The sequence below is a fragment of the Trachemys scripta genome, chromosome 4 (assembly GCF_013100865.1).
Source record: "Trachemys scripta elegans isolate TJP31775 chromosome 4, CAS_Tse_1.0, whole genome shotgun sequence".
In the NCBI taxonomy this organism is placed as follows: domain Eukaryota; kingdom Metazoa; phylum Chordata; order Testudines; family Emydidae; genus Trachemys; species Trachemys scripta.
Genome location: NC_048301.1, coordinates 15286863 through 15313580, shown reverse-complemented (window position 1 = coordinate 15313580; position 26718 = coordinate 15286863). Strand labels below are relative to the sequence as shown.

The 26718-nt window shown below is 42.5% G+C and overlaps 1 protein-coding gene across 1 annotated transcript in view; it reads left to right on the top strand.

Moving 5' to 3' along the window:
- The window catches only part of KCNH5 (potassium voltage-gated channel subfamily H member 5), a gene marked incomplete in the record, with an annotated part of 213102 nt that overhangs the window by 116043 nt on the left and 70341 nt on the right, over window positions 1-26718 (top strand). Inside the window, 1 exon segment of the mRNA XM_034770282.1 lies at window positions 23645-23844. Coding sequence (XP_034626173.1) covers window positions 23645-23844 — 200 coding nt within the window.

The following is a 26718-nucleotide window of genomic DNA, read 5'->3' as shown; positions in this document are numbered from 1 at the left end:
ATGCCTGCACTGTCTCCCCCTTCTCTATTGCATCAAACACAAGCTGTTTGTCTTCACTTTCAGGGCCCTTAACAGCCTATCCCCACCCGACCTATTATCTCTCACTCACTATCGAGATGTTGACTCCCGCCTCCAACTGACTGATGATGCCAGCTTCCATTGCCCTCTTTTTTTTCCGAATGATCATCTTCATACTTTTTCCAGAGCTGCCTTCCACCCTTAGAAGATGCTCCCCGTAGACAGCCACAAAGCTACTCAGTATCCTCCTTCAAAGTCCTCCTATAAAATGCATCAACAAACTTAACAATGCTTTGACTGCAGGTGTGCTGAGTCCACTGTCTACCATACTGACTTGATATCGTCTCTTGTTTTCGTGTTCTTCCCCATCTGTCTGCATCCATTTGCTGTTTCTTGTCTTACACTCAGATTGTAAGCTTTTGGGGGCATGGACTGTCTTTTTGTTCTGTGTCCCTAACACAATGGGGTCTTGGTCCACAGCATCTGAGCACAAGAATCTCAGGTTTACACGGGGCAGGAGAACTCAGAGAGGATTGCTGATATGCTTCAGCCAAACACAAGTTATGTTTTAGTTAAAAACAAGGGATTGGCTTCAGTGCAGGAATAACTGGGTGAAATGAATGCATGTAATATACCAGAAGTCAGGCTAGATGATCTAATGGTCCCATCTGGCCTTAAACTGTAGGAATCTATATGGCTTTGCTTTCAATGCCAGTGGGCACCAGAGTGAAACTGATGAAGACATTCATTATGGCTGCATTTGTAAACTGACTCCCCTGGGATTAGAGCTAGCTATTTGAAGCCACTACAGATAAACTCATAGGGCCTCATACAGCAAGGTTTATTAACAAGTGTGTAGCATTCACTGTAATGAAAGCTTTCACGTGGCCCAATGTTAAAGCCATCCACTCTGAGCCTTTATCCAAAGAGGAGGTTGTTTTTAATAAAAGTACTTCTCTTAGGTCCATTAGTCTGATAAAATCCGGCTAAACAAATTGTTAGTTTTTTTAAAAATGTGTTTGTGGCTCAATATGCACTGCAGGCAAGTTACTGTGTGTGACTTTTTCCCGTGCTCAAGGATTTGGGGAAAACCAAATTATCTGTTAAGGTTGCTATGGCAACCAGATTTACACAGAGGAGCTGGCGTGTCAATGACTTCATTAGGAATAATGCTACTTGTCAAATAAAATAAACAAAAACCACTTAAAACTCTGTGTCAGTGGAGGGGAAGTTAAGTTTTTGAACAAAACAAATAACCAATTTATTATTTGGAAGACTTTAGAAAGATGATAGTAAAGTCAGAGGAGGAAGGACAGAGAATTTAAACAACTTGCAGAAACACTGATAGGAATTCATGAGGACAAAGGCATTAATTCTAACTGGCTGAAATTATTTTCATTGAAAAGTGGGATTTTCTTAAAAAAAATATTTTATGGGGAAAAAATTCCAAATGAAAAATTTTAAAAACAAGATATTTTTATCTGAATTTTTTTTTGTTTCAAAATTGTTGGAAAATTCTCTGAATTTTTTTTACTGTTTTCACCCTTCCCGCAAACATACTAGAAAAGGTATTGGGAGAAGGGGAAAACGATGTTCCTTATTTACTTTTTTCTACTGGAAAAGTATTTTTAAGTTTTGAAAACTGAAAGAAACTGTTACTGTGTTAAACTTTTACTCCCCTCCCCCTGAAGCTTTCCAGTTGAAAAAAGAGACAGAGCAGAAAAGTCAAGGGACCATGAGTTTTTCCCACTTTTCCTCACTTTTTTGTAAAACAATTTCCACTACAGTATTGTGATATCTTTTTTTTTTTTAAGCTAACAGGGTAGTTTTTCTCAGTTTTTCTTTTTTCACACTTTTCCCATTGGGATAAAAAAGAAGGAAAAGGTAATAAAATAAAGTGTGGGATAAGGAAACTGAAAATTTGAAACAATTTTTTCACAATGAAATTAATTTTTGTTATGAACTTTTTCACTGAAAAACAGGAGGGAAAGTGAAATTTGTTGAATGAAATGGAAACTTAATTTTCTTTCGAAAATGTTTGTGAAAAAAACACACACAATTTTGTCCAGCTCTAGTTTTCCTCTGGTAACTATTTCCTCTCCTTTTTTTTCATAATAATATTTAGCATGTTATATGTAGTGTCCCAGTTCCAGGAAACTTACTATAGATTGACAGTGAAAGAAAGCAAATGGTTTTCCATAGGCCGCCTGTCACTGACAGAGAGGAGACTGGTAGTGCATGCGCGTTATCTTGAAGTGAGAAGTTACATATTTCATAAAGGCCTGTTTCAAAATTCAGTAACATCAGGGAAACTTCCCATAGACTTCGGTGGACTTTGGATCAGACCCCCTGTGGAAAATGCTTTCAATATTATTGAGAAACAGGATAACTTCACTAGCCAATTTTGTTTAAAGTGGTTTGATGAGGGTTATGTAAATGTATACAGATATTCTGCACAAACACATACTTACATGAATAAATAATAGCATTGGATGATAAATATTTTAGGGAGGTTGTTTGGTATCTATCAGACTGAATAGAGAAGATGAATATGCTCTGCTCCAGTGAGAATGAGACCTATAGTCCTCATAAGATTAAAGAAAATACGAAAACATTAGATCAAACAAACTGTAGGGAGTGAAATTCTCTTGGGAAAGATAGTCAGTTTTGTAAAACCAAACCTAAAGTGTACAGAAAGCCACACTGCAAAATCAATCAGAGTTAATAGGTTAGTCTAAAACTCATCTAATATGCAGCTAATAACAGAAAAGCCCTGAGAACATCCAGGGCTATGAAGACTTGTTAACAAGTATATTGTTGTCCTTTGCTTCACAGTAAGTTTGAGGCTCCATTCTGCAGGGCTAGCTCTTATGAAAATTTCTTATTCATGGGAGAATCCAGTGTGACTATGTGCATTAATGAGAACTACATACATGAGTAAGATTTATAGGATTGAGCCATTGATGTTTAGATGCACAAATCACCTAAAATATAATCCAGATCCCAACTGCCTATATACTAATTTAAAATGTAATTCCCTCACGACAAGGGAAATTAACGGAACCCCTGGCCAGCTTCTAATGCCTCATCACATCTGAGAGTTATCTGACTAAGATTCACATAAAGGCAAACTATGCAGGTAGAGGAGAAACAATAATTAAATAGCTATAACTTGGCTTTATACATTTAAACACAGATAATTTAAATTATCCTAGTGCATATATGCGTAATCATATTGTGACTTGAACAAAGACAATTGTTATTTAGCTTCTTTCTTGGATGGCAGGTGCAATGGGACTACGATATAATTCCCAGTCTGGAAGATTAAGCATGTTCTTTAACGGAGAAACTTTGACAGTTATTGCTAAAGTTCTAGTGAGATCCCATACTTAAATATTAAAACCTGTTGGACCAAATCCTGAAGTCTTTATAGTGGCAAATATCTCACTGACTCCTAAGGACTTTTAGGATTTGGCCTATTTATTTGTGGTTAAAATCCAAAATTTGTGGTTTCATCCATGTTTGCCTTGTTCTGAGAAAAATATAGTCCTCCCTATGGGAGATATATTGTTTGAACATAGGGTGTTAGTCAGCGGGACGTAAAATTCACTGAAGGGCTTTGACATTGGAGCAAACCTGGAAAAAGTTAAATTTTAGCAAGAAAAATCTCACATCACCTCAGAGGTTCTTCTTCTTTGTTACCTTATAGTTGTATTTGGATGAGATATATCTCCTTCAATACATACGTTCTCCTTCTGGTTAATCTTGAAGTCAGAGTCTTCTAGTCTTGCCATGGAAGCAGTTGTGGTGTCCATAATTCAGCACACTGGGCCAAATTCATCCCTGGCATCTTGACTTCAAAATCATTGACTTTGTCCCAATGAACATAACTTCACTACAGGATCAAGTGGGAGGAGAGAGTCACCTTTAAGGGAGCAAACCATTTTCAAATGCCAACAGCAGCAAAAAGTATCAAATAAAAAATTATGAAAAAAACAGTGGAAGATAAAAATATGTGTTTTGGAGGTGTGACTTTTTTCCTCAGTGTCAAAGCCCGTCTTTAGGACACTCAGACAGAAAAGCCTCCAACTGAAAGTGCATAAAGTTGGACAGTTTTCAATTTCTTCTTAAGCAGGTGCTGTCTATTTCACAGAGATGTATGATAGCACTTTGGAAGTTATGGATTACAATCGTCCACCAGACCAACACCTTGAGCCAGATTCTGGTGTAAACTAGAAGTAGCTCTGCTGGTGTCAATATAATTAAACCGGTGTAAATAAGATCAAAATAAGGCTCCTTATATTCCCATAGTATTTCATTGGGATTACTCACATGGCTAACGTTGTACATGGATCAAAGTGTTTGCAATATTGTGGCCTTAAGATATAACACCCTCATGATGAAGAAAATTAATAGAACCAAACTCAAAATATGAGGAAGAAAATGCACCAGTAAAAGGGACAGGGACAAACCAGTCCACAAACCATGGAACATCCAGGAATTTCCAAATTGTCCACATTTTCTTGCATGCTCCCTGATTCAAGGATTGGGGCTGTTCAGTGATAGAGACTGACACTGGATTCAGCAGGGGAATGGCTCAATTGCTGCCCTGCAAAGGAAACCATGTGGCCTAGGAAGGGGGAACTCATGCTAGGTGACCAAGAGCTTTGTGGTAAACTGGCCAGGCAGGGAGAGAAGTCTCTGCCAGGCTTGTGGAAACGTTGCTGCTAAGGGAGAAGGAGCAAACTGGGACATGGTGCAGATACCGGGAAGAGAAATAAGTAAGTAAAGAGAGAGCGCAGAATTGCAAAAGGAAGGAAAGAGATTAGTAGGATGGGGTTCACCAGAAGTAAGCAGGGACTTAAAGAAGAGTTAAGGAACGAAATGACGAAAACATTTAAACCAACGGGAAAAGATAACAAGAACACCACCACCACCAGGAAGCAGGTGTAGTTACATTAATGTTATGTTATTTTGGGCCAAACGGTGAGGCATCAGTCTGCCACTGTGTCAGCTGCACACATCCTGAGTAGCAGTGCAGGAGGGGACACAGGATCCACACAGCTGCTACCTCACTTCCCCAAACAGGTGGGTGCTGCGGGGTTGACAGAGCCGTGCCTCTGTCCCACAGGGTGCCTGGCCACCAATCAGGGAGCATGCGCTGTGCTGGGGCCTGCACTTGCACAGCGTACTCTGTCCCTGGAGCAGCAGGAGGACCAGGAACACGATTATGTTTTAGGCTGCTCCAGAGTCAACACAGCAATGTACTTCCCCTAACGCAGGGCTTGTGGCAAAGCCACAAGAGGCCTCTATTATTCCAGTTATTCTGTGTGTTGGAATGAAGCACCGTTTCACACACACTGAAAACGTGGCATCACTTATTTTGGAGAGAATTTTCCCTCCATGTTGGCTGGTGAGCACTCTGTGAAGTGTGGAGAGGGAGACGGGCAAGTGGCCCATTAATTGTCTCCTGCTCAGCCTCTGTGCACACAGGTTTGCATAATTCAAATGCAGCTTTTTGTGTGTGTTGTCCAGCTGTTTTTACTCCATGGCACAATGCACTTTGAGTGCCTATAAATATCTGTTCATAAATTTAAAATCTTCCTCCCTGCAACAGCTTCACGTGGCGTGGCATGTTTTTTACCTGAGTTTTCCAAGGGACAGCTGCTGTACATTCAGTCAGGCAATCAAAGAGGTATTCAATTACAAATGTATAGTCATTAAATACGAAATACAGGGGTCAAAACGAAATGAGGCAGTCACATTTTGATCAAACAGCAGCTTTGCAATACCATATTATTCATAATGATATTTTGATCCCCAGGACACTCATTAGAATGATATTTAACAATAGCGACATAAATTGATCATTTCACTTTGTGCTACTAACAGACATGCCAAACCAATCCAGTTGCTTACCCTTTAATCTTTTTTCTTTTTCTTTTCTGCCTGCCTGCATACCTACTGTGAAGTCCTGACCCTGAGAAAAGTGAGACAGATTCTGATCAGTTACCATGGTGTAAATCTCATTGTGTTACTTCTTGTCACTTCAGATTTTCAGTGGGGTAGTTAGAAATTGGAACCTCATGTAAATGTACACAGCTCCATTGATTTTAGTGGAGCTGCACCCAGCTGAGGATCTGGTCCAGTATGTCTAAATAATGAGGCAATTGGGGTGATCAGTGCTTTACTGATGGCCTCTGACTCAAGGAGGTCTCAGGGTAAGTGAACAGTGGGTCTGATTCTGCTCTCACACTAATGTAATTCCATTCTCTTCAGTGAAATCACTGCTAACTTACAGCAGAATCAGTGGCAGTGTCTCTTTTGTGGAATACTGAACAGGAAGAGTGAGAGTTAATCAGATGGAAGAATAGTGTGGGTCAGAGGTTGGGAGTGAGATGGGGTGTAGCAGGATCTTTCTTTTGAGAAGGGAGGAATGAAGATGTGTATGGCCTCAGGACATCTGGGTTTGAGCAGAACGAAGTGGGGTAACCTGCTTTGTTACAGTAGAGGGAGCAATTTTTGGTTTGGCCGAAAATAGTTTTATATGCATCCCTTGCAGTATCAAATTTTAATATGTTTAAATATTATATATGTATATATCATATATTAGTATATAAATATTTAATATATTTAATATATAATATAATCTATTTAATATAGGTTTTTATGGCATGTATAGAAAATGCACAAATACATTTATGGTCCTGCCATCTTGAGGTTAGTTTTTAAATAGAACATCAGTTGTCTTTAGCAAATTGAGTATGGAATGCCAAATAAATACCAGAGGAGGCTTAAACTTCTTGGCATAACACATGCATTGTTGAGTACCTTAAAATCTTATAAAATGTAGGAGATTGTGTTGGGTATTGTCTGGTTTTATAGCAGATGAACTCTGGCCAGTATCTACCACGGTGGTCAAATATAAATAATTCTCATCTACGCTAAAATCCCTTTACACTGCTCTGGCGTGCGTACGTATACTGGAAGGCCTCTTTACACTGCAAGAGCCATGTGAAGGGGCCTTAGTATAAATGAAAATCAGGCCCAGTTATATCTTGGGATTTTGTCATGGGGTGGGTAAATAATCTATTAAGATACAAAATAGTAATTTACAATAGTGAGTGCTGAAATAAGAAACGGATTTGATCTTTTTGTGGACAAATTCTAAAACTGCCTTTTCCTGCACTGAACACTACATGCAGTTTTGCTTGCTGAAAAGATGGAAAATGTGCTCATTTTTTGCAGCCATTACTGTATGTAGTTATTGCCCATTTTATAAGATAACGATGGGCAAAGCTTTGAAGAAGCTGTCAAACCAAATGCCATTTCAACATCTATCATACTTAGATCAATAACAGGAGGAAGGGAAGATTCTATGGTGTTATAATCACAGCTGAGTACAGTTAATTCAGTTTTAAAATCGGAGAATATTACAGTGGTAAAAACATTTGAAATAACCGGTCTTACCGTCCTTTATATATGGATATTCTGGTAGGAGAGGTTAATGTCATTGATTCAAAGACTATAAATCTGAAAGGGAGCGTTGTGATCATCTAGCCCGGTGGTTCTCAACCCGGCCCAATCAGCACTCAGCTGTAGCCCATGTGGCATCCTCGGGGCTATACAGGTAGTATTGGATGTGGCCCACAATAGGTTGAGAACTACTAAGTCTGACCTGCTGTGTAACACAGGCCATAGGATTTCTCTGATCTCTAAAGCCAGGTCCAAACTCTTGTATAGTTTGCAATATTTATTTTCTCCCCATATTTTTCCTTTTCTGCATCTGTTATAGCAAGTGCCTGGTAATTAATAGCTAAAGCATGACGCCTCTCTGAAAAGTGGTATGTTCCTATTAGCTGCATTTGAAAATCCCACTGAGCACCCATCTGCATCTTTAAATGCCTAAATACCTTTAAAAGTCTGGCCCTTTGTAAAAATGTCCCCTATCTTCCCAAGAGACCTCTTCCTTGTGTGTATTCAAAATCACTTTACTTTAGTGACAAATATAAATTTCCCTGCAGAGTGACGAAAACAAAGATGGCATAAGCTGCAGGTTCTATTCCATTTTGTACATCAAAAGAACTATTGGCTAAATTCCAGTCATGCCTGCGGAATGCCACTGAAAGCAGTGACAAAGTGTCCTGTGGCACCTTATAGACTAACAGAAGTATTGGAGCATAAGCTTTCATGGGTGAATACCCACTTCGTCAGATGTATTCACCCATGAAAGCTCATGCTCCAATACACCTGTTAGTCTATAAGGTGCCACAGGACTCGTTGCTTTTTACAGATCCAGACTAACACGGCTACCCCTCTGATACTGAAAGCAGTGGAATTGCACAGGTTTCATTTGGGGCCTAATTTGCCCTGTGGAACCTGTCCATCCTTGTTCAGCAGTGCACTTACGCATTAGCCTTAATGGGACTCACGGATGTGATTTAAGTTAATCACGTGTTTACGTGCTTTGTTGGAGTGAAGGCCCGGTGCTGCTAAGTGAGATAGAAAGAATTTAACTCCCCTCTCAGAGCACAGGTTGAGTTTGCAGGGCTGCCAGTTAGAGAAAAACCTATTTTTAACTTGTAAATGGAGACCAGTGAGAGACAATAAACCTGGAACTCCATTAAACTATGTTTGCAGTCACTTTACAAAGCTGGACTAGTCTTTAATGCATTTTGATATGAACTCCAAAACCAAACTGGGATCATTTTAATATTAACTTTATTAAGCACATTAATCTTATTTCCCTCTAAAAAAACACCCAGATAATTAAGTGCAAAAACTGCTTGTGCAGAGCTCAGGCTGAAGAATTAAAATAGAAAAACCAGGACCTGCAAAATAAAACCAATATTATTTTGACTGCATTGCACATCACAGGTATTTTGTGGCACATATTTTACAAATGAAACAGTGTTATATATGTTTTTTCTTATGTCCCGGGGCATACATGTCCTATGTTGTATGAAGATTACCGTAGTCAATTGTCTGTCACAAAATCTGTTCTTATCTTATTAACTGTATTTTGATATAAAATTGAACAATTAATTTAAAAAGGAAAGATGGAATAAGCAAGTTTAGATGATACACTAGAAAGAATGGCAAGTTGAAAACAAAACTAGCTGATTGAAACAGATTAACTCCGTTTAATATAAACAACCTTGTTTTTTAGCATGGCTAGAAAATGAGAGTCTTAAAACTGGGAGCTGGAAATACTGTTCTGTACATACAAATCCAGGTCCGGTAGTTTAAAAGTGTGTTTACAAATTTCCCATTGTATTTTAACAGGCATAAAGATCAGATGGTGTTTGTCAGTATGAGAGTGATGTTTAGGTATCTTGCCTAAAGCGACTGCCTGCTATCCAGTGTTCATCTTATTTTGACAGGAACTCTGTGTCCATGTAGAAAATTTGCCAAGTAAAAATTGTAATAAAAAGAAATAATAATCAGCCCAAACCCCGCAACAAGCCGTTAGCCTGTCTCACACTGATACTGACAGGTGCCAAATTTACTCACGGAACCTCTTTATGTCAGTTTCCACGTTTCCATACAGTAGCGTGTAGATCCTTTGTGTCATGTGCTTATTACAGATGACATTTCTGACATAGTGAGGCATACAGTGGAAGAAACATGACATGATTTTAATCCAGAGATGTCAGCACTGGCCAGTAACAATGCTGAAGACAGCGTATCATGGAAAAGTAGGTTCTCCAGTCTTTGATGCGGAAAGGAAAGAGACAGGTTTATGGGATGAGTGGTGGAGATTGTTTGACAGGTGCAATTTAGACTTTTGCAATAAAAAAAGGAGGAGGGAGAAAGGGGAATTAAAATGAACCAGCATCGAGAATGATAATCAAAATGGAGAAAATGACAAATGAGAGAGGGAGCAAAATGCTACCAGTGCATTGTTGGCTGGCATTCACGGTGAACATTATTTCTGATGAACTCTGGCTATCCTCCGAATCTCTTTGTTCTTTCTCCACTATCTCTGATTTCTTTAGCAAGACAGTTGTACTGTAATTAGCATTTACCACTGCATAGAACGTAATGCAGCATGTCAAGTGACAAAGTGGAGAGTTGGTAGAAAAGTGATGGATTTCTGGATAGGCATAGAGTTTTTGCATAGAATATTTCTCGGTTCTTTATTTTACTAATTAACGTATTTATTATTGCATTTATAAAATGTGTCCTATCCACATTGTGTTAGGGTGCATGAATATAACATATACATACTTGCCTTTAACAAAGACCAATAATAACCCCATACCCCAACCAAACACACTAGCTAGCAATCTGAATCGCTTCTGGGTACATATATAGTGCAAGAGCATCTTAGCTTGAAACAAAATGACAGGGTCTTAAATTTATTATCTCATTGCTCTTATTAAAAATGGCCCAACTATCACCATTTAAAAATTAGCTAATGTGCAAGTACGGCAGAATGTTTCCACATCTTTTTGAGGATTTATGCATAAAGGCTGCTGAATGCCTAATTGTGCTGTAGGCTTGTGTACTGGGGGCTGCCCACTCCATTAGGCAGGGGATTAAAAGCATCCCTGGAGAGGGCTGCAGCTGGGAAAAGGAGTGACACTACCTGAGTGAGTAGCTGACCACAGGTGTGGCCAGCTCAATCAGGGCCCAGCTGGCCCTGATAAAGAGGGCTGGGGGCCAGGAGCTGAGGAGTCTCTCTCTAGCTGTGGAGAGAGAAGGACCTGACTGCCTGGGAGCTCAGGGTACTGGGAATCGAGCATTGCTAGGAAAAGGCAAGAGGAGCTCTGGCCTGGCAACTCCCCAGGCTGAGGCCTTGGGAAAAGGCCAAAACAGGTACTGGGGTTGCAGAGGCTGCAGCCCGGGCTTAGGCAGAGGCAGCTGGTCCGACCCCCTTGCCAATGATGGGTGACCATTACAGACTGCCGTCTGCCCCAGTGAGCTGGGGCTAGATGATGACTGGCAGTAGCCACTGAGGCAAGGTGGGGATAGAGGGCTGGGGGTTCCCCTGGGAGGGGAGACCCAGAGTGTGGGGGTACTGCTGGAGCAGAACCCCGAGGTAAAGGGCACCAGGGTCCGGGAGGAACACGGGGCCAGCGGCAGGCGAGACATCGGCTAGCAGAAGGCGCTCCATACACTGGAGAGCTAATTCCCAAGACAACCAGCAGGAGTCGTCGCTTCGTTACAACTTGGCAGGCTCCAAACCAGCTGTTCCAATCTGTTGTGCAAAGAATATGCTTTATAAAAGAAAAACATATATATAAAAATACCATCAATTTACTACAGGCATTCTTCATTACATAATAGGCCCAAATCCCAAAGTGCCTTTTAGACAAAGCTCCTGTTGACACCAATGGGAGTCTTGCCTATGTAATTGTTGCCCTTTTTTAACATTTATTTTATGGTAGTGTCTAGAGCAGTGGTTCTTCTTCGAGAGATGTCCCTGGGGGTGCTCCACTCCAGGTGTTGGTGCACCCCTACGCCTTCGCTCGGAGATTTTTACAGCAATACTCGCACAGGCCGCGCACATGCGGTGCCTGCCTCACATGCTGACTGTGCCTCAATAATGCGCGCACCCGGCCTGGGTGCCTCAGTTCCTTCTCTACCATCCCCGGCCTGAGACGGAGCTCAGGAGTCTCGCTCAATTATTTCTTGCTTTAAATAGTTAGTTAGTTGTTGATACAGTTTTTCTAGGTTTTTTTTTAGTCAGATAAGTTTCATTTCCCCATTCTTCTCTTAAATTTTTTTTTTCCTTCCCATTTTTTTTCTGTCAGTTAGACAGTTTATACTATGCCTGGCTCACCAGGTTTTAAGAGATGCACTACATGCAGAGAGGCCATCCCCATCTTTGATGGCTGTTCTCTATGTGTTCGCTGTTTGGGGAAGTCCCACGTCCCCCCAAAATGTGTCCACTGCAGTAAACTGTGGGCTAGGGCACGAAAGGACAGAGACCAGAGATTCAAGTTAATTCTAATGGAGAAGTCCCTCAGACCTGCCTCTGGCCCAGGTCAGGAGTCCTACTTGAGACAGAGACCTCCTAAGTCCACTAAGGACAAGAAAACAACAAAAAAACAGCCAGTTTCATCACCTCACAGAGACCAGCCAGCATCCAAACGGCCTCTGACCAGGTCTGTCTCATTGGTGCTGACCGCGCCGCAGCTCAGTACATACGACACTCCAGGCACCTCCGGCGCTGTCCATATGTCGGCTGTTACCGGTACGCACCGCTCCGGTGCCGAGGCTATGGGTTTAAAATTGCCTGCCTCTTCTAATACGGCACCGCACAGCACCGCAAAGGATTTGGTGCCTACTCAGCTGAGCCTGCCTGTGCTGCACACAAGTACGGTTGCTGTCCCAGCACCGACACCTGAACCACCTATGACTTCGCATACAGCGCCGCACTAATCGGCACCGGTTGACCCTATGGCACCGCCACTGCACCCAGCGCTATATATTCCAGCTCCTTCTACCTCGGCACCACAATTTATTCATTCCAGCGATTTGCTAATCTCGCCAACTCCAGATTCCCCATTACTTGGTACCGATCTCTCACCGGGACTGTTGGCACGGCACTGACAGCTATCTCCTCTTCCCTCTCACTTTTCTAGTGATGAAGATGACAACGTGGAGGGAGTTTTTTCACCATACCATTCCTCCCCCCTTCACACTCCCGCTAGCGTGGGACCAAGGAGACCAAGGTCCTCATATTCCGGGGACTTACCACTTTGGTATGGACACCCGTGGATGGGACCAACCAGGCCCTTCCCCGGATAATGCCATTACTGGAACCCATGGGGGTCCTGCAGCAGGCACCACACTAGCCGGTACAGCCCACGCAGAGGCAACATTAGATCTCCTCTTGTACCCATCCACACTTCTGTGACGGCTGGCCAGGAGCAACCTGCAACAGTGCACATAGACAAGGCGGCACCTGAACCCTCTCCAAATAATAATAATTCATCCACCTCACCAGAAGAGGCTATTTGTCCCCACCCCCCAACAACAGCGGATGATTTTACTCATTTTCAGGACCTCAGCATGAGCTGACTGACATATTACAACCTTCAACCTCCTCCAAGATGGCCCTACCTATTAATGGAGCCATTATGGACCCTGCCAAGGATATCTGGCAACCCCAGCCACCATACCCCCTACCTGCAAAAGGGCAGACCGGAAATACTGTGTCCGCTCTAGGGGCTCAGAATTTCTTTTCACGCACCCAGCACCAAATTCACTGGTAATAGAAGCAGCCAACCAAAAGAACAAACAGCAGCATTCCCAGTCCATTCCCTCTGACAAGGACAGCAAAAGAATGGACCTACTCGGGCGCAAAGTTTATGCATCATCCACGCTACAATTTAGAGTGGCAAACTACGCAACCCTTCTGGCCAAATATGATCACAAAAATTACGGGAAACTCATGGACTTTATTAATGACATCCCAGAGGACAAGAGACAACAATTCAAAGCAGTAGTCTCTGAAGGGCAGATTATTTTCCACACAGCATTGCAGGCTGACCTTGATGATGCGGACACAGCTGCCAGGTCCACCGTGACGGCGGTAGTGATGTGTGGGGCTTCATGATTTACCTCTTCCTCTTTCCCATGTGAGATACAAAACACCATGGAGGATCTCCCCTTTGATGACGAGAAGTTATTTGCCACAAAAACCAACAAGATGCTGCACACCATGAAGGATTCCAGAGCGACGCTCAGATCCCTAGGCATCCATACACCGGCAACTAGAAGAAGACAATACAGGTATCAGCCTTACCAACACCCATGGTACCCGGCCTACACACAACAACAACAACAACAACAGAGGCCATACGACCACCAGCAGCAACACCACCAGAGACCCAGGCATCAACGATGACGCCCCACAACATTGGCACCATCCCAACCCCCTCCATCTAATAAGCAGATTTGAAGCCTTGGTCAAGGGTATAGACCACGCTCCCACCCACTCCAGCACTTATACTTCCCATCCAACCTTTTGGTCACTGTTTACTCCCATTCTACCACAACTGGTAAGCCATCACTATGGGCAGGTGGGCCCCAGAGGTCATCTGATTTGGCTATTCCATCCCCCTTTCCTGTCCATACCCTTCCCCACCCCGTCCCTTTTCAGGGACCCCTCTCACGACCACTTGCACCACCAAGAGGTGCAACATCTTCTACAAATAGGAGCAGTCAAGGCAGTGCCCGCTCAGCACTGGGGAAAGGGTTTTTTATTCCCACTACTTTTTTACAGAAAAGAAAAGTGGGGGATGGCAACCCATCCTCGACCTCAGGCGAGTTTGACAAGTTCGTCAAAAAGCAAAAAGTCAAACTGGTTACCCTCACAACCATAATTCCAGCGCTGGAGCAGGGAGATTGGTTTTCAGCCCTTGACCTGCAGGATGCTTATTTTCATGTAACTATACACTCCGCCCACAGGCGTTTTCTCAGATTTGTTAGGGGCTCAAATCACAACCAATAAAGGGTTCTGCCTTTTGGCCTCTCAACAGCACCCCGCGTCTTTTCCAAGATTCTCGTGGCGGCAATGGTGCACCTATGGAAATTTTTTTTCCTTACCTGGACGATTGCCTGCTCAAGGCACAGACTCTTAGGGAGGCCATCCAAGCCATGCAGATGATCATCGACTGCTTCCAGGGTCTGGGCCTACAGATAAACAAAAACAAATCCACATTAACTCCTACTCAACAACTAGAGTTCATAGGTGCTCACCTTGATTCCACAACTGGACTTGCATCTCTCCTGTCTGACAGATTCAACACCATAAAGAATCTTGTCACCAAGTTGCAAAACAGCCTGCAGGTCACTGTCTTCAAATTCTCAGTCATATGGCCTCTTGCACTTTTTTGGTCAAGAATGCATGCCTCTGCAGGGTTGGATGACCACTGTCTACAGACCGAATGTGCACGGCCTAAACAGACTTCTAGCCATACCTACCAAAGTCAAGGACTCATTCACATGGTGGACTTTTCCTCACAACCTCTGCTCCAGAGTCCGTTCGTGCAGGAGTCCACTTCCGTTATAATTACCATGGATGCTTCCCTCACGGGCTGGGGAGAACACATGGCACACCACACCACTCAGGGACTCTGGTCCCCTACAGAAGCCTCACTACACATAAATCTTTTAGAGCTTTGAGCAGTCCGCAACACCTGTATCCCATTTCTCCCACACCTCCAGAACCAACACATCAGGATCATGACCAGCAATATCGCCTCCATATTTTATATAAACAGACAAGGGGGAGCTCGATCCCACTTGCTGGGCATGGAGGCTGTGAAACTTTGGAATTGGTGCCTCCAACACAGTATCCAAATTTCAGCCTCCTACCTATCTGGTTCATTAAACACCACTGCGGATGAGCTCAGCAGATCTTTTCCCCCAGATCACGAATGGAAGATAAACGACACCATCCTACACAACGGGCTACCCGCGACTGGCTCTTTTTGCAACCGCAACCAACAAAATATGCCCGGAATTCTGTTCCAGAGTGGGCCTAGGAAAGCACTCAATGGCAGATGCATTCATCATCAAATGAAGCAACAATTTCCTATACGCATTTCTCCCGATACCACTTCTTCAAAGGGTATTACAAAAAATACGAGCGGAGAGGGCCAGGGTCATACTAATAGCCCCTATGTGGCCCAGACAGGCGTGGTACCCATTTTAAATGAGAATGTCAGTTTGCCCGCCAATTCCACTTCCCCTGCCCCTTCCAAACCTGTTATCGCAATGCAGGGGTGAGTTACACCACCCCAACATAACAATGCTGCACCTCAAAGCATGGCTCCTCAATGGTTCTCTAATGAGGAACTAGACTGCTTTGAACAGGTACAAAGTGTACTATTACATAGCAGAACACAATCCACATGTACCACCTATCTCCATAAATGGAACAGGTCAGAGGTTCTCAAACTGTGGTCCGCGAGCTCCATTCAGGTGGTCTGCAGATAGCTCCTTGGGTGGCCGCACACGAGAGAATGAAGGGCCACCCACTTAATTAGTGGAGTTGTGCAGGTTTGGCTCCACTAATTAGGTGCCTGGACCCTGGAAAAGACACACATGTAAGGTAAGGTGGTGACCTTGGGGGAATAGGAGGTAGGCGGGAGGGGGCGGTGGGGTGGGGGGAATTTGGGATATAAAGGGCTGCAGCGGCCAGAAAAAGAGGCAACTTTCCCAGCTTGGGGGCTGCCGAGGTGGGGGAGAGACCCTCCTCCTTCCCAGCCCCGGAGCTGCCGCAGCAGGGGAGAGACCCCACCACCACCCCCTTCCCAGCCTCAGCTCGGGGGCTGCCACGGCATGGGAGAAAGGGCACATCCATCGCATTAGAAAGGTCAGACTACTTATATTAAAATACGAGTTGTGTGCTTTTATTTGTAGAACAAAAAAAGTTAATTCCGCTTTTTTGTATATAGCACTTTTATCCAAAGTGCTTTACAATAGTTAGCTAATGGTACAAACAACATTTGGAAAGATCATTAAGTGGTCCACTGAGACCCTCAGCAATTTTCAAATGGTCCGCAAAAAAAAAAGTTTGAGAACCACTGGACTAGGTTCACTCATTGGTGCTCCACCAAGCAAACCGCTCCTGCTTCCATCCCTCTTTTACTAATACTAGACTGTCTTTTAGAACTTAAACTATCTGGGCTCAACTTTAGCTCCACAAAGGTACATCTAGCAGCAATTATGGTGTTTCACAATAAGACCAGAGACACTACTATCTTCACCCACCCCATCACAAAACGGTAACTCAAGGGCCTCCTGACCCTATACCCGGACATTAGACCACCCACTCAACCCTGGGACCTACACTTGGTCCTCACATGCTTGATGTGCCATCCATTTGAGCCACTTGCAACATTCTCCCTCCTACATCTATATGCACAGTAATTCTCTCCCCCCGCAAAGCTTCTCATGCTCCCCCTCCGAGAACACATTCTACACTGCCCCAGGGCCTGTGGGCTGCCCCCCCAGTTTGAGAACCTCTGATCTAGAGACCTTGACCAGGTCAGAACCTCATAGTGCTGGGGGCTGTACAAACATATTGTAAATGACATTCTGAGTAAGGCCCTACTTGAGTCGTGGGATGATTGCCAAATAATTGCGACTGAGTTGCGGACAAGACATGGAAAATCACAGAAAAATAATAATGGACCTTTATTAATTGCGGTAATTTGGAAAAGCCAAAGAAGACCTATTTGTTTAAGAAAAATTTGCTGGAACAATATAAACACTCAAGCATTATGTTATGCCTGCTAATTTTTTTGATAACGAGATATTTTGCTGCACCTATATTACGGTCATCAATGCACGGGGCTGACTGCAGGACCCCAGCTACCAGTTACCCTGGGCTGGTGGCCGGGGCTCCTGACGTCAGTCCTCCATATGGCAGGTTTCCTGCTGTCAGCTCCGGGCAGACTGGAAATAAGATGTAAGTTTTTAACAGTGAGGGCAATTATTCATTGGAACAATTTACCAAGGGTGGTGGTGGAGTCTCCATCACTGCCAATTTTAAAATCAAGTTAAGATGTTTTTTTGAAAGATTTGCTCTAGGAATTGTTTTGGGAAAGTTCTCTGGCCTGTGTTATACAGGAGGTTAGATTAGATGATCACAATGGTCCCTTCTGGCCTTGTAATCTATGAAATAAAGAGCAGAATATAGGAAAAAATGGTTCTTAGTCCAGGCCTCATTTCCTGAAGGTAAATCCTCTTATTCATATATATTGAGAAAGCAGTCAATGTAGTAATCAATTTGAAATGCTCTAGGTTAATTTAGATCAGTCTGAGCCATTTTTAACAAGAAAATTGCTTGTTGTTAAACAGATGCAAAAGATTTATGTAGGACGTTGTTACAAAATCCTCCAGAAATTATATATATATAATGTATAGCTGTCTTTTGAGAACTGGAGTGTAAAAATAGAAATCTAAAATAATGGTTGAACCACCTACATAGCCTTAAGGTTTGTGAGGAAAATATTCCCGCATCATTATTTTAAATTGCTCTATATAAAATGTACCGCGGACTCTCCAAGATTTACACATAGAAGACAATTAGGAGAAGTAAATGTTAGATGTCAGCAGGACCAGATGAGGGAAAAAAATCCAGATAAATAAGAATCATTAGTGAGAAGATGAACAAATGCTGCCTGACCTAACTAGTAAGTGAAATCAGGGAATTGGGGAGGGTAATTTCTCCTACAGTCTGGGTAGCATGGTCTCTTCTGTTTTCCCTGAGCTACTCATAAAAGAAGAGACTAAATTACAACTAATCAGGTACACATGTACATGTCCTTGTCTCTCTGCAAATTGTTTAAATCCTCTTATCATGGAGAGATACACTGTATTTTACATCCCTCAGAATCTCTACAAATGTTGTTTGCCAGAACCAAAAATGAAAACGAAACAAACTGAAACAGAGCTGAGAACTGCTGCTATTCTCTCTCATTTTTGAAAAGAGCAAAGGGTGATGCTCAAATGTAATATTGTGGGTATTCATTAACGAGGTGTGTTCTGATAAAGCTCTGATTGGTAATTACTGGGGTCATCCAAATCAAATCATTAACCTTTCAATGTTTAAGAAACAGTTGACAACACTACGTGAAATATTAGGTATTCATTCTTTTGCATGCATGTGATCACTGCTGTAATTTTCTTCTTTCTACTGGTGCTTCATTAGCGATATTGAATTGCACCCACATTTATGCAAATGTACAGGGAGCACAAGTTTAAAGATCAGACCTGTTGGTCCAGCAGTCAGGTGAGATCAGGATAGCACAAGAGGCGCTGACGGATTAATGCAGGTTAGTGGAAGCCTCTGGTGGTGTAAGCTGGTGTATTCATGTCATCTGGGGATCTGGCCCTTTGTGACTATCTAGGGTCTTATTTCATCCCAGTCTCTGCAGTATTTGAAGTTTATGGCATTACACCAGCCTAAAAGTGATGTACACAGGAGAAAAATCAGGCATCTTGTATTCCCAAGACTAGATAACACCAGTTCAGACCAATGTTCCCTCTAATTTTTCCCATCCATGTGCAGAATGAATTTTGCTATGTGCACCAATGTGGAGGTGATGTGTGGCAGGGGTGGGGCCGAGAGGTTCGGAGTGTGGGAGGGGGCTCAGGGCTGGGGCAGAGGGTTGGGGTGCAGGGTGTGCGGGCTCCGGCTGGGGGTGCGGGCTCTGGGGTGGGGCCGGGGATGAAGAGTTTGGGGTGCAGGCTGCCCCGGGGCAGTGATGGGGAGAGAGTACTGCCCCGCAGCCCTCTTTCCCCGCAGCAGCACCTGGGCTGGGGAAGAGCATTTCTCCCCGCTGCACCAACTCTGGGCCTGGGGCTGGGGGAGAGGCACCTCTCCCAGGCGCAGCAGCTCTGGGGCTGCGGGAGAGGCATCTCTCCCCACCACAGTAGCTCTGGGGCTGCGGCTGGGGCTGGGGGAGAGGCATCTCTCCCCACCACAGTAGCGCTGGGGCTGGGACCGGGGGAGAGGCGCCTCTCCCCACCGCAGCCCCAGAGCTGGGAGGGAGAGGCGTGTCTCCTCGCTGCACCGCAGCCCCGGGGCTGGGGGAATTAAGTGCGCACCTCAAAGGGAACTTAGGTTCAGACTTCTTTTCACAAAACTCCACTCCTCACTAGGCCACTGGGTGATGACACATTCAACCGATGAAACACAAGAGAATGGGTTTTATGAGGGTAGAACACTGTGGCCTGACAAATACTCAATGGTGGCTTTTCCATCTTAACCCTTTTACGTGTGTCATACCCACAGTGGAATTGGGGACTAAGTACACGATATAGAGTATCAGTGCTAAATTAAGAAAAATAATCTCGTCTTGAAACACAATAACTAACAAAGGCCAACAGCTGAAACAAGAAATAAGCAAATGCAAGGAATATTTCTGAGGCATACCTCTAATCTTGCCAAGACCTAAATATGTTCCACAAAGGCCTTTGCAGAACAGAGGGAGAGAGAGACATTGGTTTTGCATGTGGAGATTACGTGTAGACTAGCATGCAACATTTTCTTTAATTTCAGTTTCCAAGAAATGATCTGATGATTCATTATATCAATAATTATGCTCAAAGAGGCATTTTCATTCCAAGCTCCTATTTTCAGGCACTTATAACTTTTGGGTAAAATTACCATTTAGATGGATAGTTTTCATGAATATTCTGAGTCTAAAGGAGATTTTTTCATGGGAGGAAATAAGTAGCGCTGTGAAAGGGGCTTGGAGGGCCAACAGCCTGGGGGTTAGCACACCCAGTTTTTGGCCCCTTCCACCTCTGTCCACGCAGTAGAGGGGACTGTTCCTTACCTTAAGCCAGGATCTTTGGCTTTCCACCTGCATCTGGCCTTGGCCTTTAAGGGAGTGTGGTAGGGGGACCCAGGCCCCCCCTCTGGCCCCATGGGAAACAACACTGGCAGCAAGTCCAAGTTCATTTCTCTGGGCCACTTCCTACCAATAAGTCCTTTCAATTTGGGGCATGTAGTCCAAGTAGTCAGCTGCTTAGGAGAAAAAGAGTCCAAAGAAGCAGAGCCCTGCAGACCCCCTGGTTCTCAAAGTGGGTGGTGGGTTGGACAAGGAAGGCACTATCTGTGGGCCTTACCCACTCTGTGGTCCCCTCTCAGCTCAACCTCTCTCCTGCAGCCTGTCCTCCACCTGGTCTTCTGAACTTCCTCTTAACCTGCTCCTCTAGTCGGAGCATGTTTGGCAGGCCCAGAGGTGCGGGGCTCCTTGGTCCAGGTATTGCCTTTTAACCCCCTGGGGCTCAGTGTGGCACCATCACAGGCACTCACCACAGTCAGACTGTTTTTCCACCATGGCACTCTTAGCCACTTCCAGTCTGGCTGGTGTGGTATGAGGATCAGGAATTGTATCTATTCTTCCCATATGACAGGGCAATACCACATTTTCAGCCAGCCTCTGATTTTTTCTGTCCTATTTTGCAAAAGGGGGTTGCATATATTTTTATAGTCACAATCAGTTTCAGTACAGAAATGGGCATAAAACAAGGCAGACCAAGACTGAAAACATATTTATATTGTAGATTCACTCATCAAATTAGCTGAAACCTTTCAACCAATGTACGTGAGTGGAATGGGGGAGTAGCATTTACAAGAAGTGGCACTTCATCCAATTTAACATGCTACAAAAACTGGGAAGAACAGCAAAAGCAAAAAAATGTACAACTGACATTCATCCACATAGAGTGTATGCATGTGTAACCCACATACTTTTATACTGTGTATATGTATGTACTGTGCGTATGTGTGTGTATATATGTAATGTATTGTATAAACATTTTAGTAGCCAGCAGTTGTGATATATATATAATCAGTAAAGCAACGAAGAACAAAGAGTAAAGTATAGTCATTACTTGATTTCTGCACAGTTATATAGTAAGAACATGAATCTCCTCAGCTTTCCAAAATTGAAACCTCATATTCATAAGTGCTATTCCCGCTGTGACCTTACTTGATCATAGATCTCATATGTCTATCCAACCAGTCACAATGCTGTCCCCCTAGACTCTGATGAGGCAGAGAACACCATAGCTCTGCTTAATTCTGGTGTTTCATTTTTACATTTAAATATTCAAGAAATTGTTGAGAAATGTCAGTGCAATATTTCTACTCTTCAAGTATTTTTTAATAAACACCATGTCTTTTAAAAAATTGCTGCCTCTGGAAGAGCAGTGATAAACTGGACTAAATGTCCATAAAATTAAGTCAATTTTCTGGAGTGAGGTGAAAAATCTGTTGTATACAAAAGGAAACTGTTATGCATTAGGAGATAGAAAGTAGTTATCCTTTCACAATGGCTTATTTTTTCCTATTTGGATGCTGCATATTTAAAAAAAAAAAAGAATATGTAAACACAGCTGCATTCTGCAGTATAGTACTTCCAAGCAAAGATGATTAAACATGACACACACACTTCCGTATATTAGTTGATGCCAAGGACAGAATGAAAATGCAACATACTGGTATTGGAGAAATCAAAATAATTTTCTTTTTGTAAAGTCTACAGTGTTTAAGAGAAGAGTGCTATTTATTTATTTATGGCTTCTTCTCAAGAATAATTAGGTCCCGAATCAATAAGGAAGCTAAATACCTTTAAGAGCATGCCTACGTCCATCCCTATTGAAAAAAGCATTTAAGCACATGCTTTAGTCCCATTAATATCATTAATGACGTTTCCTTCAAAATTGAAGACAATGATGTTTCCTTGAATTGCACTAGCAGTGCATTAAGCTGAGGCTGGAAAACATAGCTGGAAAGTGGCCTGAGGCTGCTCTGGGCTAGCAGAAATGTATAGGATATATAGAGATGGATCCAAGCCACAGCATTTAGATATGGATTCAGATTTTGAACACTCGCAAATTCAGAAATGTTCGGATATATGGTTTTGGTTTGGCCCAAATTTGGGTCTGGGTTTGAAGTTGAAGCTCCTACTTTTCAAAGAATTGGAGTATTTGGACCCAGGGGATTTGGTGCAGGTCCATCTCTAATGGAAAGCCTTTACACTAGGTCTGAGTTACTTGACTTCCTTATCCTGGGATATGGCGCAGCTGCTTTGCACAACATTGCAGGCACAGTCTGGCCCTAAAACTGGTGTAGCTGGGTAGGGTGGGGGAACCACCCCAGCAGAGGGGGATATGCCTCTGGTATATATCTGGTGTGGTGGCTTCTATGCCACATACATCCAGCTGCTGATATAGAGATGTGGCCAGTGGCAAGGAGATATGACTGAGGCTTCCCTACACCTTTCTGCTCTCCATTTGCTGTTCTTGAGGCCACCGGCAGCTGACATAAGATAGAGCTCATGTTACACCAGAGCTGACGCACAGGATGTAGGATACAACATCCGCATGACCTGCACTGTGTAGTCCTGGGCCACAGCCAAGGATCTTGGCCACTGTCTGTCCAGAAACATCCTTGCCAGGCTTCAGAGGTTGACTCAATTGTCTCTGTTCTCTGTTCCATGGTCTTATCGGGATCAAGATAGGGATACCCCATTCTCAGTTCCTGGTCCCTGCCATTGAACTGCCTCTCAGACTATGTCAGTGTTGTTGTAGCCATATTGGTCCCAGGATATTAGAGAGACAAGGTGGGTGAGGTCATATCTTTTATTGGGCCAACTTCTGTTGGTGAGAAAGACAAGCTTCTCGAAAGCGTGTCTCTCTCACCAACAGAACTTGGCTCAATAAAAGATATGACCTCACCCACCTTGTATTTCAGAGTAAGTTCACAGAATCCCTTTGATAAGGTTTAGTGGAAGGCTTTTTCTATTTGGGTCAGTTCATTTTTGACTGGTTTCCTTTCAGTTGTTCACCAGTTCTTCCTTTTAGTGGCATTTCCTCCTTGTTTTTTGTTGGTGGGAGTCATATGAGCAAATTAAATATGACGGATGAAGAGGAACATAAGTTCACATAAGAAAAAGTCCTCTGAATATAAGTATGTGACTATATATGAGTGTGTATAACTAGAACTTTTCAGCACACACAAATGAGTCTGCAACCATTTGCAGCTGATTTTCTCTTTCTTGCAAAACACTTATTGAAATGATTAAGCCTATTTTAGTGGAGTATAGAAATTTATCTTTGTTTGCAATTTTTTCTCTTTCAGCTCTTCTTTATGCAACTATTTTTGGAAATGTCACCACCATTTTCCAGCAAATGTATGCCAACACCAACCGATACCATGAGATGCTGAACAACGTGAGGGATTTCCTCAAATTATATCAAGTCCCAAAAGGCCTTAGTGAACGAGTCATGGATTATATTGTCTCAACATGGTCCATGTCTAAAGGGATCGACACAGAGAAGGTATGAGTGCATGAGGTAAAAATCCAGATATTGTACCTTTCAATCCATTGTGTCCTTTCCAGTAGAATAAACAGTACTGAGTACTGTAAACACGCTGGCAAAAAAGATCTGAACCACATGTGATTCCATTAATACTTTCATAGTTGTGTTCAGAGAGAGGGCGCTGGTTTAAAATTAGAAAAAAAAAAATGGAAACATTGGCAATTTTGAAAGTGTGTTCTGTTACCCTGCTTTTCAATATGGTCTGACTTTCCATTTTCCAGATTTTTCTTGGAATTATTTTAACTTTTTTGTGTTTTGGGATTTGAAATTAACAAAAACAATTTTTGAAAAAATTGAGAGGGTGGGGAGGAAGAGAAAAATCTCAAAAAGAATACCCTTCATTTTTGAGGGGAAAAACCACATTTGATGGGGCTGAGTAATCCAAATTGGCAATACAGAAATAACGAATAAAAAACACTGAAACCCAACAAAACATTTCGCAGAGCAACTAGAAGGCTAAATATTTTAGTTCCCAAATTTTTTGTAAAATGGAAAATGTACATTTCATTAAGCATTCCACTGTAAAAAAAGCCATATGTCAGCAATTTTATTCTGTTAAAAATATATCCAACAGCTCTTTTCATACATATTACACATACTAGCAGAAAACTATCCTTTACTCACTTTTGTAGTTCTGGTGCTTGCCGATAGCATAAAATATAATAATAATATAGTAGCAGTAATGGAAAGAGAATCAAAATCAGTGTATCATTGTGGTCTGGTTAAAAGGTGAGTAGCAGAGCACTGATTGGCTCAGGAGATTGATAACTGGATATAGATCTTTTCTGCTCTAGTTCCTGATCCAAAGCCCACTGAAATCATTGGGTGTTTGGACTTTGAATCAGGTCTTAGGTCACCATTTGGAATCTGGCACAGGTCAGTAGTGACTGAAAGTTGTTACTATCTGAGGGTTTGTTAGCATTTATGAAATGAGTTCAGTTGCCTTGGACCAGTTCCCAGTGGACGGAACCATAATTGCTACCATCACAGTTAGCACAAGTTTTAATAGACACGAGACTGATCTCTTTGAGGTGTCCTCTCCAGGCCTGGGCTGAAGGCCCTTTGGCAGGGAAGTTTGGGAAAGCTTGTGTTCCTGCTAGTCATTTTCTACCTGCTCCATAGATTAAGAAAGGAGACTAGGGGTGAGATCTTCAGTTGGTGTGAGTTGGCCTAGCTCCACTGACTTCAGTGGATTTATGCTGATTTACGCCATCGGGGAACTGGACATTAAGTGTCTAGTACTGAGAACTCTAAAGCCCACTTGACAGAGGAAAAGTTGTGATAGAATATTGCTGTGCTCTGCTACAGTTCTTATTTCGCTTAACTGTATTGCGCTGTGTGGTAGGTGTAATCTGAGTTCCACCAGAACCTATCTCACTATAACATGACAAAATGGAATTATTGTGAGAACAAGGACAGCTTTAAGTCTTCTTATAAACCCATACAATGTTAGTTATCGAACTAATTAACCTGAATTTCACAGTTAGTAATTAACTTCCAAAACTGTGCAATTTTTGTGTATTATTATTGTTATGTTAACTGATAAGGCTTTCGGTTTCTTGGATTCTTGTAGTTCAGTATGCCTGATTCTTTAATATGTTAATTTCAGCTCCATTTATACAGTGACATTCTAACTTCCAAATGTGTTCATACAGTTTGTTAATAATACATTTGTTGTAATTGCTGTAAATGGACTCAGTTCTGCTGTGAAAAGCCAAATATGTGTAAAAATTCAATTTTCATTCTCATTTATTTCCTTTCAATTATTTCTGCTGCAGTTCCATTAGACTTCGATTGTGCTTTGCAGTTAATTAGAAGAACCTTTGCTTTAATTACTGAGATTTCCTTCCATTATTTCCACATATCCAGTTTAATAGATTGTAAAAATGCAGTTATAGCCCATAAACATCCTGATCATTGGCTTTTAGTAAGCAGCGTTCACTTGTCTGAATAGTAGTAGTGGATGCTTAGCTAGATAATTAATAAGGCCATAAAATCTGTGATTTAGGTTTTTAACAGTATTCCCACACTGGAGGCCTGCCTAGCGTAGCTCCTGATCTAAACACCATTTAAGTCAATGGAAAGACTCCTCTTGAATTCAGTGGCGTTTGGATCAGGCCATTAATGCTTTTATGTAGTACAGTTTTTCAGTTAAAATATTTTATTGACAACCAGTGAGAGAGTAGCTATAAAATGGTTACAACTTTTAAAATATTTCGTTACACAGCGTCCAGCAAAGGCTATAAACCTTCAGTGGCTACTGCGCAAGTACCTTGCTGTGACTGCTGTGAGCTGCATTGAAGCAAATGGGGGTCTTCATGGAGGCAGCAATTTGCATGCTGTCAACTGCATGATCAGAGCCAAAATTCAGATTTCTTATGGGAAAGATGCAAAGCTGTGTGTAGGTCATTGGCAGTCACATGACCCATCTGAACTTTGAATTCTGAAATGAATTATGAAACATCTCAATTATAACAAATGAGAAAATGTTGTATTTCCTAGTTGGCAAAACTAAAAAATACAGCAGAGATATAGACTAGATCCTTTCCTTCGTGTTCGGGGCCTATTTAGCACTGTACAAACCACTTAAGGTAGGAATGTTTAAAAAAACCATTTGGGAAAAATCATACGACCTCTGTATTAAAATTTGTGGGGGATAAAAAACAGGTCACACTGCACCACGTCATAGAATTTTTATTTACTGTGTGTGCAATACACCAGTCACAATGAAGATAGGAAAATATTGCACCAAGAGATTCAGGAGCTGATATCCTCTAAAATAATGTGTCTCCAATTCTCTGGGGCCTGGTAACTTTTCTATGCTGGAAACTT